This window comes from Centruroides sculpturatus, unplaced genomic scaffold (genome assembly GCF_000671375.1).
Source record: "Centruroides sculpturatus isolate CEXI.00-Female unplaced genomic scaffold, Cexi_2.0 scaffold110, whole genome shotgun sequence".
Lineage (NCBI taxonomy): Eukaryota > Metazoa > Arthropoda > Arachnida > Scorpiones > Buthidae > Centruroides > Centruroides sculpturatus.
Window position 1 is genome coordinate 819,933 of NW_019384339.1, and position 15,197 is coordinate 835,129.

Sequence of the window (15,197 nt, forward strand, 5' to 3'; positions counted from 1 at the left end):
GAAACATGCTAATGGAATTAATTGATTTGCAATGCTGCTTAAAAAAACTGTTGGATTTCTATTCCAAATATGTTGACAAGAACACTTTTCCAAATTTCTGATCCTGAAGCCCTGAAGATGGTCTCTCTTTTTGAAGCACTTGTGTTTGCAAACAGCTATTCTCCAGAATGAAGAATGTTAAATCCAAATCAAGAATGCACACTTGGAAACAACAAACAACTGATGCACACTTGGAAAACTCACTTCAAATTGCTACATCCCATACGAAATCTGATATTGATAAATTAGTGAAAAGTAAACAGTATCAAATTTCTCACTGAAAATTCTTTTACTTTATACATGCTCATTAGTTGTATAAAAACTTAAACTTTATATTTCAAATTGGAAATATGTTTAGTTTTTTGTTTTTCATTAAATTTAAATTAACTACTGTATATGCTTTTATTGCAAAGGAATCATTTTGAAAACATAAACATTAATGAACAATAATAAATTATATGGATAACACATATAGAGTTGATATATATGTAAGTGGTTATACATCCCCAAAGCTTTCAACAAGTAAAAATATGGCTCTTCAGACAAAAAATTGAAGATCCATGGACTAGACCAAACTCTAAATCACACATTATAATAACCAAATATATCAATTTTTATATTCCTATCATTAAAATGTATTTTATTAACAGAATTAAATTGAATCAATTATTGAATTTTTGTAAAATTATATTTTCTTCAAAATTGTCATTTGTGATTGAAAGACATACAGGAAGAACTTGCAAATTAAATTTAGTTTAATTTTTATCAAAAGAATACAAGTATCCTAAAATTCAATTTTTTAAAGAATACAAATTCTGATCTTATATTCAAAAAAATAACTAGAAAGGTTACTTTCAAAAGAATATTGATACAGTAGAGCGTCGTTTATCCGAAAGAATTCCAGTCGGCAAATTTAAATTTTCGCTAGTGCCGTGGCACTGCAATCTTTGGCTATATCTTGGGCTACTCCAATATTTTTTTGTTGATGTGTGTATTTTAGCTGGCAGCACTGGCACTTTTGCGTGGTGTTTTTCTGAGGACTGTGTGTCGTGCTGAATTGAACGTTTTTGATACTAGATTAACTCCTAAAGTATAATTTTTTTTTTGTTTTTATATTTTTCAATATATTTATTTTGTTTGTAAAAAATAAAGAAATAATTTTTAACGATACAATAGCCACGGTTATTATTTTAAAAAGTTTACATTAGGCTTAACATCAACGAAAATTCAATGAGAAGCAATATGAAACAGAAAAATTTCAACATGGGATAGGTTATTTTTTTCAACATGGGATATTTTTTTGTACCTAATTGGTTATCTGAAAAGTAAGTTATCCGAACAACCCCAGTCCCCAATTGATTTGGATAAATGACGCTCTACATGTATTTCAAATATTTAGTTATTGATAATAACTGAATACCTTCTATGTTGTTCTTATACTGTCTCAAATTTTAAACAATTTAAGTATCTATATGATAAGATATCTCTCATTTCTTTTAGCATATGTATATTGTGTGTTTGTGTCGACATGCATGCACACGTGATTCTTTACATTAAATATTCACCACACAAATATATTAGGTCTTTCCAATGAAAAATGAACATTGAAAATCCATCCAATATTTGAAAACTTATGTATTACTAAGTTCTTAACATTCCTTCAAATGAAATTAATGAAAGATAATTCTTCTTGTGAAAATACTAGAATTAGACAATTAACATATCATTTACTAAGCCTAAATTTTGGCTTTTTTTGGTAACTTCAATCACACAGGGATACATTAACTGAATATGTAGACTTTATTGTTGTATTCAGAAATGCATTTTGGGTTCAATTAATTTCATCTCCAGTTTTTGAAACAGTTAAAAAGTTATTATAACCACTACATTATTATTCTTGCTCCTGTATTTTATAATATTAAAAATATGTTAAAAACTAAAGAAATTATTAACCAAAAAACTGATATGATGCTACAAAAAATTATATACAAAATTTCTTGCAGTTGCTAACTAAAATATCAGTACATAGATGAAACTGGAAGAGCATTAAAAATTAGAATAAGCAAACATTTATGTGCAATAAAATATAATTACACCAATTCAGCAGTTGCCATATATTGTAACAAGGAAGATTGTGAGATCTCACTAGATGATGTTAAAATTCTCTAAAAGGAAACTATATGAATATTTAGAAATTATTAAAACAACAGAAAATAAAATTAGTTTAAGCCAGATATAGCCATTAATGAAGACAGGTGAAGGTATAGCCATTGGGGAGATCTGGAAACCACTATTACATAATCGGTAGAATCCATTGCAGATTCCTTCCAACCCTTTTCCCATCCGTTTATAATACAGTGTTGTAATAATGTCAATTTTGTTGATTCTCACACAGTGCAATTTTATGTTTTTATGATTGTTTAAAATCTTTTAATTTTTTAAATCCAGTTTTATATCAGTTTATTTATTTTATTTATTTAATTTTTTAAATCTTATCAATTGTACTTTTATCCATATACATGTATAGGCAAGTTATGATGTTTAATTTTTTTAATGTTATTTTATTTATTTTATAAAGGTTTTTCAATATATCCAGTTTAATTTCCCAGTTTTTAATACCAATCTGTTAAATAATCAAATACAGTAAGTAAAAAAATTTTGTAAATAATTTAAGTAAACCATGTGTATGTGAATTAATTTAATATTAATTTCTATTTTAATAAAATCTGTAAAAACGGACTAAAGAGAAATTAATAGAACCCAAATTGCATTTCCAAATACAATAATAAAGTCTACATATTCAATTAATGTGTCCCTGTGTGAATGAAGTTACTAAAAAAAGCCAAAATTTAAGCTTAAATCAAAAAAACCATTAACAGAAATGATCAATCAATTAAGATATCAACTTCATTATTAACAAGTACAAGAGCGATGACTAAAAACATCCTTGTTAACTTGCTAGGTATTGAAACTTGTTTAAATATCCAATATACTGTTTTGCTTCTGATTTACTAGTAATTTCTATTTTCTATTGATTTATACATCATTATACTTCATATATTTAGAAATTGAGCAGGTTTATAATATGTATTAAAGATTAAGTTGTGGTAAAATTTTTTAAATATCAGTTCATAGTTTAAGTCACTGTTGTCTTAATTAATAAAATCAATTTGGATTATAATAATGATATAATTAAATAAACTGGCAATATTTGTGACTAATAGAAAATAATATAACTGCCAATACTTTAACAATTTCAATAGAATTTAAAATATAGACATTTAAAAATCCTGAGGGAAAATAGAATAATATATAAAGATTCTATTATGATTAAAATTTCCATATTCTATTTTATAGAAATTTTTGTTCAAATATTTTTATCAATATATACATATAAATATGGCAATGCTTTTTAACTGCAATCAATTACTACAGACCATTATGATGATGATGAAATTTATCTACATTAAATATATTAAATTATTTCTAAATGCTTCCTGACATCAACTTAATAAAATTGATAATATTTATAATCCAAAATATTATTTTAATAAAATTTAATCTGAAAAATATGTTCAAAATAAAAATTAATGAACTCCCTTCATAAGTTATAAGAATGATTAAAGTAAAATTAAGTTATCAAATAGTTGCATTTCTTTGTAACTTCTACTGGAAGAATATAGTTAGTTTCCATTACTTTCAAATACCTGTAATAAAGTTTGTATTAACAATTACTGATTACTTTTAGAATTGCAATGGCTTTACAGAAACTTTTCAAAGCTCAAAAGTCATTTCATTTTTATAACAACAAATTATAAATTGATTACTCACATCTTTGCGAAGTCTGTTTATGTTCGAACCACCTTTTCCAATAATTGCACCAGCATTCTAAGTGAATCAATAATAATTTATTATAATCGATCATTTAGTTAATGAAATAAAAATAATCTTTTACTTCAGTTAACTATTTATTAATCCTTCTTAAAAACTAAAGATTTCTTATAAAAACTTAATTCTAATAGGTGGAAAAATGAACAGATCTAGATTTGCTCACTAGGTGGTATTCTAGTTATGCTTTACTTCCTGTTTAGTATCTTTATAATTGCTGTTTTGCCACATTTTGCAGTGTAAATAAGTATCTACAGCATGATGAAATAGTGTAAAATTTATTCTAAGACAGTGATTCTCAACCTTATTTCATTAGCATATATACATAGGCAGCCTATTCCTTAAATTGTACTTTCCTACTAGAAAAGTATTTGTAATTCATATAACTGCCATTATTTCAAATTCATGTTATAACTAAATAAATAATTCAATATTGGGATTAAAAAAGCATTGACATAATCAGGTGAACAGACCTAATATATTTACATTCAGAATAAACTACATAAAAAATTATGTTAATTAATACATTGCATTTGTTACTTTAATCTATTAATAACTAGCAGATGAGTCCTGCATTGCTCAGGCAAAAAATAACAGCAGCAAAGATTAAGATTATTTTGTACTTCTAACCTTTCTATTATATTATAGTATTTGTGTTTTTTATTTACAAAGGTTATCTTATGTAAGAGTTTATCACACCTAACAAGTGCCCAATATAACACATTTTTTAATTCTTTAAAATGTGTTAGATTAGTCACTAGGTGCAATAAAATAACCTTTGTAGTTATATAAATCAAATACTCTAATATAACAAACATTAAAACAAAAACCATACAAAGAATTTGGTTATTTCAGCCTACCATTCTCATGTTTATCACCATACTTGAATTGTATGAAATGGCACACTTTCAAGCAGACACCAATTGAAAATATATCATCTTAAAAAATTTAACATATCATATGTTTTCCTATTGTTAACTCTAAGAAACTTCCATTCACAACTAAATATCAAATGGTAATCTGCCAACAAATCAAATTTCACAAAAACAGACCAAATATTTAAACTCTGCACCCTCAAAAACATCTTGAAACATATTTTGTGCTCACCTGTAACCTTGTATTATGTAATTTTGTAAGGAAACAAGTCCAAACGTTATTTTTATTTACTGTTATTTTGCTTATTATTCTATTTTTGTTTGGGGCTTATGTTTTGTTAGGACGAAGGTTTCCTCACCATTCACCTTAGTAACTTAAAAATAGAAGAAAAACCAACTCACCGACGAAAGAAAAGCGCCGTAGAAAAACTCGCGCACATTTGCGCTTCCCGAGCGGAAAAAAGTAAGTCCGCACCGAGAAAAGGGGGGGAAGACCCCACAAGCACGAATTAGGGACTCGCTAAACCTTAAAGAATGAAAAATGTCCCGAAAAATGTGAAAAAGAATAATGTAAAAGGTTAGAGAGTATTGTCGGAAAATAGGCTGCCAGACAAACGAAAAAAGTTTATTGTTAGCGTTAAGTATGTAAATGAGGAGAGTGATCTCATTCAGAATTGTGACGTCACCTCACACTATAAAGCCTCTAACTCAAGTGAAAACGAACGAGGTGAATTCCTGATAGCAACGAGCTTTGGTGAGCTTCGTAGCAGTGAACGAGAGAGGTGTCCGATAGGATTTTGAAGTTATTCGATTTGTGGATCGACGATTATAGAAAGTCTTGAGAGTTTGAGGAAATAGGTTCCTAGTATATTGAGGTGACGATTAGGATCTTTAATTTATAAGAATTATTGTTTATAAGTTAATTCTTTGATTTTGTCGAATTCCAAAGGGGAATAGAATTAAGTTAGAAATAGATTGATTTGAGTTTGTCGGATTGATTCTTGTTGAATTTCATTGAATAAATTATTGTTTGATTTTTACTAAATACTGTATATAGTTTATTACTAGAAGTTTAATTAAATATTTGATTTTTGTTATTGACAAACTTTGTCATTATTTAATTCGGTGCACGCTTAAAGTCCAGGCCTGGCACACTAACGCGAATCCGCGTAAAGTACCCGTTAGGGAATGGCTATTTCCGGCACGCAGTAGTGTCGATAATCGTTGGATAAGTCGGAAAAATAATATAGTACTTTACAATTTTCCTATTCGAATGCTACCATACCTCTGGTCGAATAGAAAGAAGGGACTGTTGCAGAAGTGGGGTTGAAGTACTTCAACTGAAAGTTGTTGTTGACCTCCTCCCTGAAGAGAGAATGGTCAATGACTACTACTTAATATTTGAAAAGTGATCCATGTTGGATGGTCCCACATGTGATCAAAGTTGTTAACCTTAACATCCAAAATACTTCATAAGACTTGTTTAAATAAAAAAAATCTTATAAAAATGCCAAAATAATTGCTTTTATATGGTAATTGTGTTTATATTTTTGCAAAAGATTATATAAATTATGTGGGAAGTACATTCTCATAAATATTGCATTTATAGAAAAATTATTTGGCTGCAATTTGAAAAAACAATAATTTTTTCAAATTGCAACCTATGAATTCCAACCGTCATTCATCTGTGTGACTGTCTGTCCTTCCTTAATCTCAAGAGATAGATGGAAGTTTAGATCAGATGTGGAAAGCTTAAGAGCAGGAGGCCCAGGTTAACTATATACAGGTAGCCCTCGATTTACGCCGGTTCAATTTACGCTGATTCACAATAACGCCGCTGCACAATTCGCGATTTTGCTGTGTAATTCCCCGATTTTCCCGATGCCAGAATGATTTTCGTTTCAGTGTTGACGTATTTACCAAGCTGCGAAATTGTACATTCGTTAAAACAAAGATTTTTTTTAATATATTTATTTTTTCTGTTTAATATTATTGGGTATGTATACATTTGCATTAAATTAATATTAAAATACTAAACGTTTAGGTACCCACGAGTCAAGTTATCAAACTTAATAGTCGAATAAATGGCGTCCGAATACATAGCGCCATTGAATTTATCCCGTATCAGTTCATTCAGGAAAACACCTTACGACGCAGTAGCACTTCCGCCGATCAAAAACTATCGTTAGTGAGACAAATCTACTTTTTGTTGGCCAGACGATAGCTATCTCTCCTTAATTTTCCCGCTCAAACTGACCTTACATATGCGCTACGGCGACCGGTGGTCGACCAATCAGTGTCTCAGCTCATCCGTAGCTCTATGTCAGGTTAACGTACCTTTCGACTATGGAAAGTTTGACGGTTGAACTTTGTGAGTTAGGCTAGGACTCCACTAGCGTAAAAACAGCGTAAAAACCCCTCGCCGTAAAAGCTTTTATTCACGTGACTCCGATATCTTACGCTTGAGCAGGCCGTAAAACCAGCGTAAAAGCGAGTTGAGCTATGTTCAACTTTCGACGCGAATACGGCCGTAAAGAGGTATCTTCCACCAATCAGAAGTCAGTGAAATCTAGGTCATCGCGACACGGAGCTAAAATGGCGGAAAACGAGCTTTTGTGTACGTTCCCTCGTGGCTACTCTAGAATAGATCCGGAAAGATTTATCGAAAACATTCGAAAGTATTCGTGTATCTATGACAAGAGGTAACCCGATTATAATAATGGATACCAAAGGAAATCCTTCAATTTAGAGGAGTATATAATAAAAAAGCTAAGCTTATAAGTGCTGTATATTATCTTAATAATACGATAATAAAAGTTAGTATATGAAAGTAAAGATATTATTTTTACTACATTTGTAATTATAGTACAGAAAAAACTCGTAGAATATAATCATTGTCTTTATATCGATACATCACGTATACAACCGTCTTTCGTTTCTACCAATTCACACTTGGGGCAGCACCGTTGCCGTAAAAACTTCGCGTTAGCCAGACCTCCACCGTAATCCGAGCGCAAACGCAAATAGGTCACGTGATTAAAAGCTTTTACGGCGAGGGGTTTTTACGCCGTTTTTACGGTAGTGGAGTCCTAGCCTTAGACAATGATTGGAAGCGAAGCGCGAATGTAAAAAGGAGCTTCGTCGCATCCATTCGACCATATTCCGAAATTCTCAATGAAAGTAAACAAAAATGTAAACAATTAAAGATAGATACTTTTTCCGAAAAATGTAAGAGATCCGAAACAAAACTTTTTAATAAAAACATTTAACTTTATTTTATGATAAAATACATTTTAAAAATTAAATTTATTTGTACTTTGTATTATATTGTATTAGTAAACAAAATTATTTGCGTATTTTTCACTTATGTGGAACCTAACCCTATACCTCAGTGTAAATATGGGTTCGTTTTACGCCGATTCGATTTGCGCCGGCTTTTGTAGGAACGGAACTGCGGCGTAAACCGAGGGCTACCTGTATATGAACTTTCAGTTTAAACTGGAAGTCACATTAATTCAATTAAAAAATTATCCCCTGAAAAGAGTTAGATAGATAACCAGCAAGACTTTATTGTTAACAGGAAAAATATGACATACAGGGATAAGACCACTAAAAAACTTGAAAACATTGTGACAAAAAGTTTCAGCCCAGCATTGTGACGACGTAAATAAATAATTGCTTGTAAGAATTATTTTGGTTTATTTGATTATGAGGATATAATATGCAAGTGATCAGCCTAGGGGGATGCTTCCCAGGAAGAGTTTTATGGAAAGCTGGCCCTATTTAGTGTTACTAACATGAAGAAAACCTGGAAAACTCTACATGGCCAGCCCACTGGCCATGTCCAAACCCACCACTAACTAACTACTAGAGCTTGGTGGTTTTATGCACTTGGCTACTAGACAGCACTTATTAAAATTAAGAAAGTACCATTCAGAAATGAGAAAACCTGAGTTCTTAGATGTGAATATTAAATACTTTTCACAGGGTAACACTTTCCATTCCACGCAGGAAAGTGCTAGGTGCTACCTGTCTCAATCACATAGTGCATCTATTTCATGCTGTATCATTGTCACAGTAATGCTAGTCACAGCCCGCTGGCCATGTGGAGTTTTCCAGGTTTTCTTCATGTTAGTAACACTAAATAGGGCCAGCTTTCCATAAAACTCTTCCCGGAAAGCATCCCCCTAGGCCAGGGGTCGGCAACCTGCGGCTCTTTGGATGTGAAGCTGCGGCTCTTTAGTTCCATATGCAAATATTATTTATTTTATCTAAAAAAAAAACACATTTAAAAATCGTTCTGAATCGATTAACGAGGATTAGGCACCGATTCTATCTCTCAGCCACTTGTACTTGCTTTTCACCGCACCCCTCCCCCGTGACACGCGTCGTCACTGTCGTCAGTCCATCGGAAGCTCTCGAATGACGCCGTCGTCGGATGTTTCTATTATCTAATTTGTTGTGAAAAACACTACTTATATATGAATAAATAGATATTTTTTCTTATGAATAAATAGATTAGTTTTTTTTATCAAAAAACTTTATTTATGCGAGTACTATTTATTGTTGGCAAGAAAAAATTTTGTGGCTCTTTAAAAACTTTGAAATTTTGTAAATTGTAATTTTGACTCTTTCGACTCAAAAGGTTGCCGACCCCTGCCCTAGGCTGATCACTCGCATGTCATATCCTCATAATCAAATAAACCAAACTAATTCTTACAAGCAATTAAGTGACTATAATATATATTTTTAAAATTATATCCATTTTATAAGAATTATATTTAGTTTATTATTTTGTTAAATTTTTTGCCAACAGATGATGCTACGTGTAAATCAACAAATCAAAGGTAGATAGAACTTTACAGAAATCCAATAAATACGAGGTCTGTTCAAAAAATATGCGGACTAATGTCATAAAACAAAATGTACTTTATATAGAAGTTACATGTCTGGGTCCCTTTCAAAGTATTCTCCTTCCAAACACACACACTTATCCCAACGGTGTTTCCACTTGTTGAAACAGTCCTGGTATGTTTCTTTTGTAATGTCCTTCAACGCCTTCATCACCTTTGCCTTAATCTCGGGAATTGTCTCAAATCTTCTTCCTTTCAATGATCTTTTGAGTTTGGGGAACAAGGAAAAGTCACAAGGAGCAAGGTCAGGTGTGTAGGAGGGTTGGGGAAGAACAGTGATCAAGTGTTTGGCCAAAAACTCACAAGTTCTGAGGGCTGAATGGGCTGGAGCATTGTCGTGATGGAGAAACCAGTCGCCACTCTTCCACATTTCTGGATTTTTGTGATGGATGGCATCCTTCAGACGTTTCAGAACTTCAATGAAGTAAGTCTGGTTCACTGTGGAGCCTTGGGGGAGATACTCATGGGGAACAACACCTTTTGCATCAAAGAAAAACGTCAGCATCACCTTGACATTGGAATGAACTTGGCGAGCTTTTTTGGGTCTGGGGGACCACTTGAAACATGCTGCACACGTCATAGCAACATCACCGTAAGCCGTGTTGAGCATAGCAAATGTTTCAGTTGCAGATTTTACAAGTTTAATACAAAATTTCACAGCAAATTGTTGCTCCATCAGGTCATTCATTCTGAAATCCGACAAATGAAGAAATCGCACTTCACTAAAAACCACATAGCTAATCAACAAATCAAGGTATCTGTAATCGGGAAACAGCTTTATCACCAGACGATCTGTACAAACCTAGTGACACTGAGCAGATTCCCCTGGACCAACTGGAGCCGCACAATTCAAACAGTCCACATATTTTTTGAACAGACCTCATATTTTGGATGTACGACATTATCTAAGTAAGAGGAATGTAAACATAATTGTAGAGTTTCATGGAATTAGTCGAATGGCCTAGGAGTGTATAGCAAACAAGCAAACATCCTCATTTATTAATATAGATTAAATAACTTTTAAAAATATTATTTCAAAACATATTAAACACGTAACAAATGTGTAGTGCAATCTTTAAGTTCATTTTAAAACATATACAAAATAGTTTTTGAAGTCAGGTTCAACTGATGTAATGTTAAATCTAAAGAAGCATTCAAACAGTACTGTTTTTTTGTTTTTTAAAGGTATGAGAAAACCCTCTCCACAAACTCCATATCTGTAAATGGCAATAGAAACTTATACTTCATGAGAAAGCTGTTCATATTCTCTGCTCATGTCTGCCTAAGAGTTAAAAGATTTTTCTTTGTATTCAGGTTTTAAAGCAGTATCAGTCATAAGTTCCAATCTTTTTCTTATAATCTGAGAGCTCAGATGTATTATTCTTCTAAAGGATTTGCAATCCAATTGTTCTCCAGGTTTCCTTGAAAGATGATGATAGATTTTTTAAGCATTTAGATATGAGTATTTCCTAACTCATTTCCTGAGAGAGCTGTAGCTTATTCTCTAAAGGAATTATGAAAAGTTTCAAATGCATCAGGTAGATCATTCTCAATACATAATCTTCAAAAATCCAATTTTTAAATCTTATATTCAATTTTGTTTAAACTTTAATTAAAGTGCATTAGCAAATTATTCTAAAGTGCTAAATTTAGATTATTTGTAGAAAAATATCTGATAAGTATGCAACAGCTTGAAGCCAGCCAGTTATGTAACTTAGAAGCAAGTTGGAAAAAATATTGTATACTAAAATAATTTTTAATTGTATAATATGTAATTGTATGTATTCAATTGTAAAATATGTCTTCTCTCTAATTTTCTGAACTGTCACAGCACTCCAATATGCTACCAGATACATCTTTGTTTTATCAGAAAATAGTGCATGTTTTACATCATGTTGATTGCATCTAAAATAATAAGCTTAACTTCATCTTTTACAGTATTAGATGATGTCAAGATTACCATTTTGAATAATTGTACAACAATAGCACACCAATACAACCTAAATTATATGACTAAAATTCTTCTTACCAATCAAAACAGTATCCAGCAACAATGAAAAATGATTAACTTATAATGAAATTTTCTTATAATCACTTTCTTTCAAAAAGTTAAACTTTTATTATGCTAAATTGAAATTTTGTTACAATGACATTTGTTAAACCAAAACATTTTTACATTAAGATGTATAATAAATTGATGGGAGATTTAAAACATTATATAAAATTTTATTTTACCATGTTCATTACAATGACATTTTACACAATTGTATACAATATGTATATATATTGTGTGTTATAATGAATTTAAATTTATATGATAAACAGCTAACCAACTCATTGTATACAATGAGTTGGTTAGCATGTGCACTTTTATGCAGTATAAAAATGCTTATTTCTGCTACAAGCTGTAACAGTGCAGTATTTTTTTTTATTTAAGAACTGTAAATGAAAATGCACACAGATTCCAAAAAATATTAGATGAATATAATTTTTATGGCATTTGTTTCAGATGATATACATCATCAATAAAAATATGTTCTTTTAAAAAAGAAACTTAAAATAGAATGAATAAAAAACATCTTAGAAAAAGTGACAAAAAAAATTCTAATTTAGTAAAGTACAAAATTTTTCTTTCTGAAAATAGCAATTATCAACTAAAAATAAAGCTTATCATATTACTAAATTAGTATAAATTATTAAACATTTGAAATAATTACCTTGCTTTGTAATAAAAATCTAACATCCACAGCACGTCCTCTGCTACGTGCACGTTTATGGGAAATTTCACTCCCTTCATTTTCTTCAGTTGCCATACGTTTTGCTGAACCTAAATTTTAAATATTTCAAATTAAAATTTAATTTAAATAATTTTATAAGTATTTTAATAAAAATACTTATAAAATTATTTAATGTATTCATTAAATCCAGTTAAATCATTGTCTTTAATTTTCAGAAAAAATACAAAAACAAATATATTCAATCAATTATAAGAATATTCAAATGGCTCCAGGTAATATTTCTATAAAATTAAATTTTTAATACAAGTTATGTACTTAAAAATAAATATTTATAAGGACTAAAACAGCTTTTTTAAATTTAAAAATTTCACTGGAAATTCACTGAATTAGGCATTTTTTTTTAATTCAGTAAATGAAAATTTTTTAAATAGTTGCATTGATTCCCAATTCTTAAATAAGCAATATTTTATTATATATATTAAAGATGCAAATGATTTTTAATATATAGTAGTAACTTTTTAATTGATTTTTATTAATATTTTAATAATTCTGCATTAAAATTAATCCAATATTCTAATAATCAGTTATTTACAAATCATAAATTCAATACATATGATTCCTTATAATAAACTACATAGGTCACTTAAAAAAGTTTTGTCTTCCAGGTTTACTTTTTAGTGTCTTTCAAAATACTCTCCACTGCACTCAATATTACCATACACTGAAACCAGTCATCAAACCATGCCTTCCACTTTTCTTCTGGGAGTTCAGCACAGTCTTGATCCTACACTGCCAGAAGCTCATCTTTGCTGGAAAATCACCTTTGAGACTTTTTGACTTCTTGAAATAAGCCAAAATCACAGAGAACAAAATATAAACTGTATGGAGGGTGATCCAAAATAGTTAGTCTTAACCAAATAGGCAACTGTATCCTTTGACCTGTGAGCTGGAGCATTATCATTGTTTTGAGTCATGTGTTGCACCCAGATCTTGGTCAGATGTTCCTCAGTTGTTGAATGACTTTTGGCAAACATGTTTGTGTGCATCAGGAACTAGTGACTGTATGCTGTTTTTCTAATATAACACACTTCACAATACCGTGTTTTCCAAAGAATGCAGCAATCATTCGTTTCTTTGTCGAATGTGATTTTCAGTCCTCTATTGGAGATGGAAAGGCTTCATCTTCAAAGAGCCAAACTTTGCTCTGAGATTTTGTTAGAATGTAATAATAACAATAGAGCTAGGTCTCATCACCTGTTATAATGCTGCTAACATCAGTGACAGTTTGTTAGTATTGTAATGCAATACAATTTCTGGCTACTAACATCCTTGGATGTCCCAGACTCAAACTATTTAATCATTTTTTTGCTCCATTCTATTCTGTTGTGCTTCTGCTCCTCCATCAGTGAAAGATACCTAAAGCAAACAAACCTTTCTTAATTCTAAGTGCTTGTGCAGAATGTTACAAACAAATGATGCACTGATATTCAATATTCCCAGAATCTGCTCTTTCTGAGAAATTTCTCTACAACAGCTATATTTTCTAACATCACTGCTTCTGCAGGCATACTTAAGCATGAGTCCTCCTCCACACTAAAATTACCACTTTTAAACTGTTTATACCAGGGTTGTCCAACCTTTTTATGTAATGGGTCAAATTAGAAATTTATGTATATTCAGAGAGCCATAAAGGTACTTTATGTAAATATATTCTTTTGAAAAGTTCAAAATGTGAATATCAAATTTTAATAACAAATATATATAATTACAAAAATACTGTATTACTAGCTGTTACTTGCAACTTTGCCCATACAGATTGCCCATTTATATTCAGTATTTCAACAACCATATTAATTGTTATATAACACCTACCACTGAGAATGATGAGAATTGCTGAGAATCAAACAAACTGTTTTCAATTTGATCAATTTTCTGGAATGTTTACAATTGTTCTATAATCATCTATATGCAATAACAAATTCAAATTTAAAATGGTTCGAACATTTAGCTAAAAAATCAAAATAGCATATCGATGCTCTCCTACAGTCTTCTCTCTTAACAGAAATGACAAAAACCGTATAGAAGATTCTAACTCTCCAGGGGTTTATGCGGTTCCTCTTCAAGATCACCAGGTTAACCATGCTTTAACATACATTGGAGCAACCGCAAGAGGTCTTGCCATGAGGATGAAAGAACATGAATACTCGATAAGAAAAAAGCTGACCATAACGGTGCTAGCGACATATGCGAATAATGAGGACGTTCATGTTGATCTACAAAACACTAAATTGCTACACAAAGTATCGGATAAGGCACAACTCAAGTACCTCAAATCGCTGGAGATATATAAGGCAATTAAAAAAGGGGTCGGTATTAATTTCAAAGAAACCGATACGCTTTCCGCAGCATGGCGCGCCATATTTGAATTAGATCCCAATGATTGAAACGCGCATCAAAGATATTTTAAATTACGTCATGATCTACGTGAAATCAATTTATTCGGATATGTTTTAAATATTTTACATATTTTCAATTTTAACGCAACATATTCGAATTACGTAGTTAAACGGAACTTTCAAAAACATTCTATTCTACTAGCCGTTAGTTCGATATCGTCAATATCTGAGGATGTCTATTACATATAGATGAAAACGTTCGTAGAAAGAATTTTTCTGTTTTGTTATGAACTGGTGATGGTTTATTTGGTGAGTGTTATATAATTAAGTACCCAGTTTTTTGAAATA

General features: G+C 30.8%; 1 protein-coding gene across 1 annotated transcript in view; it reads right to left on the reverse strand.

Moving 5' to 3' along the window:
• Positions 1 to 15,197, reverse strand: part of LOC111632975 (heterogeneous nuclear ribonucleoprotein K-like) — a 190,425-nt gene that overhangs the window by 149,896 nt on the left and 25,332 nt on the right. The window contains exons 3-4 of the mRNA XM_023377493.1: positions 12,433 to 12,542; positions 3,871 to 3,927 (exon numbers count right to left, since the gene is read on the reverse strand). Coding sequence (XP_023233261.1) covers positions 3,871 to 3,927; positions 12,433 to 12,542 — 167 coding nt within the window. The remainder of the gene's footprint in view (positions 1 to 3,870; positions 3,928 to 12,432; positions 12,543 to 15,197) is intronic.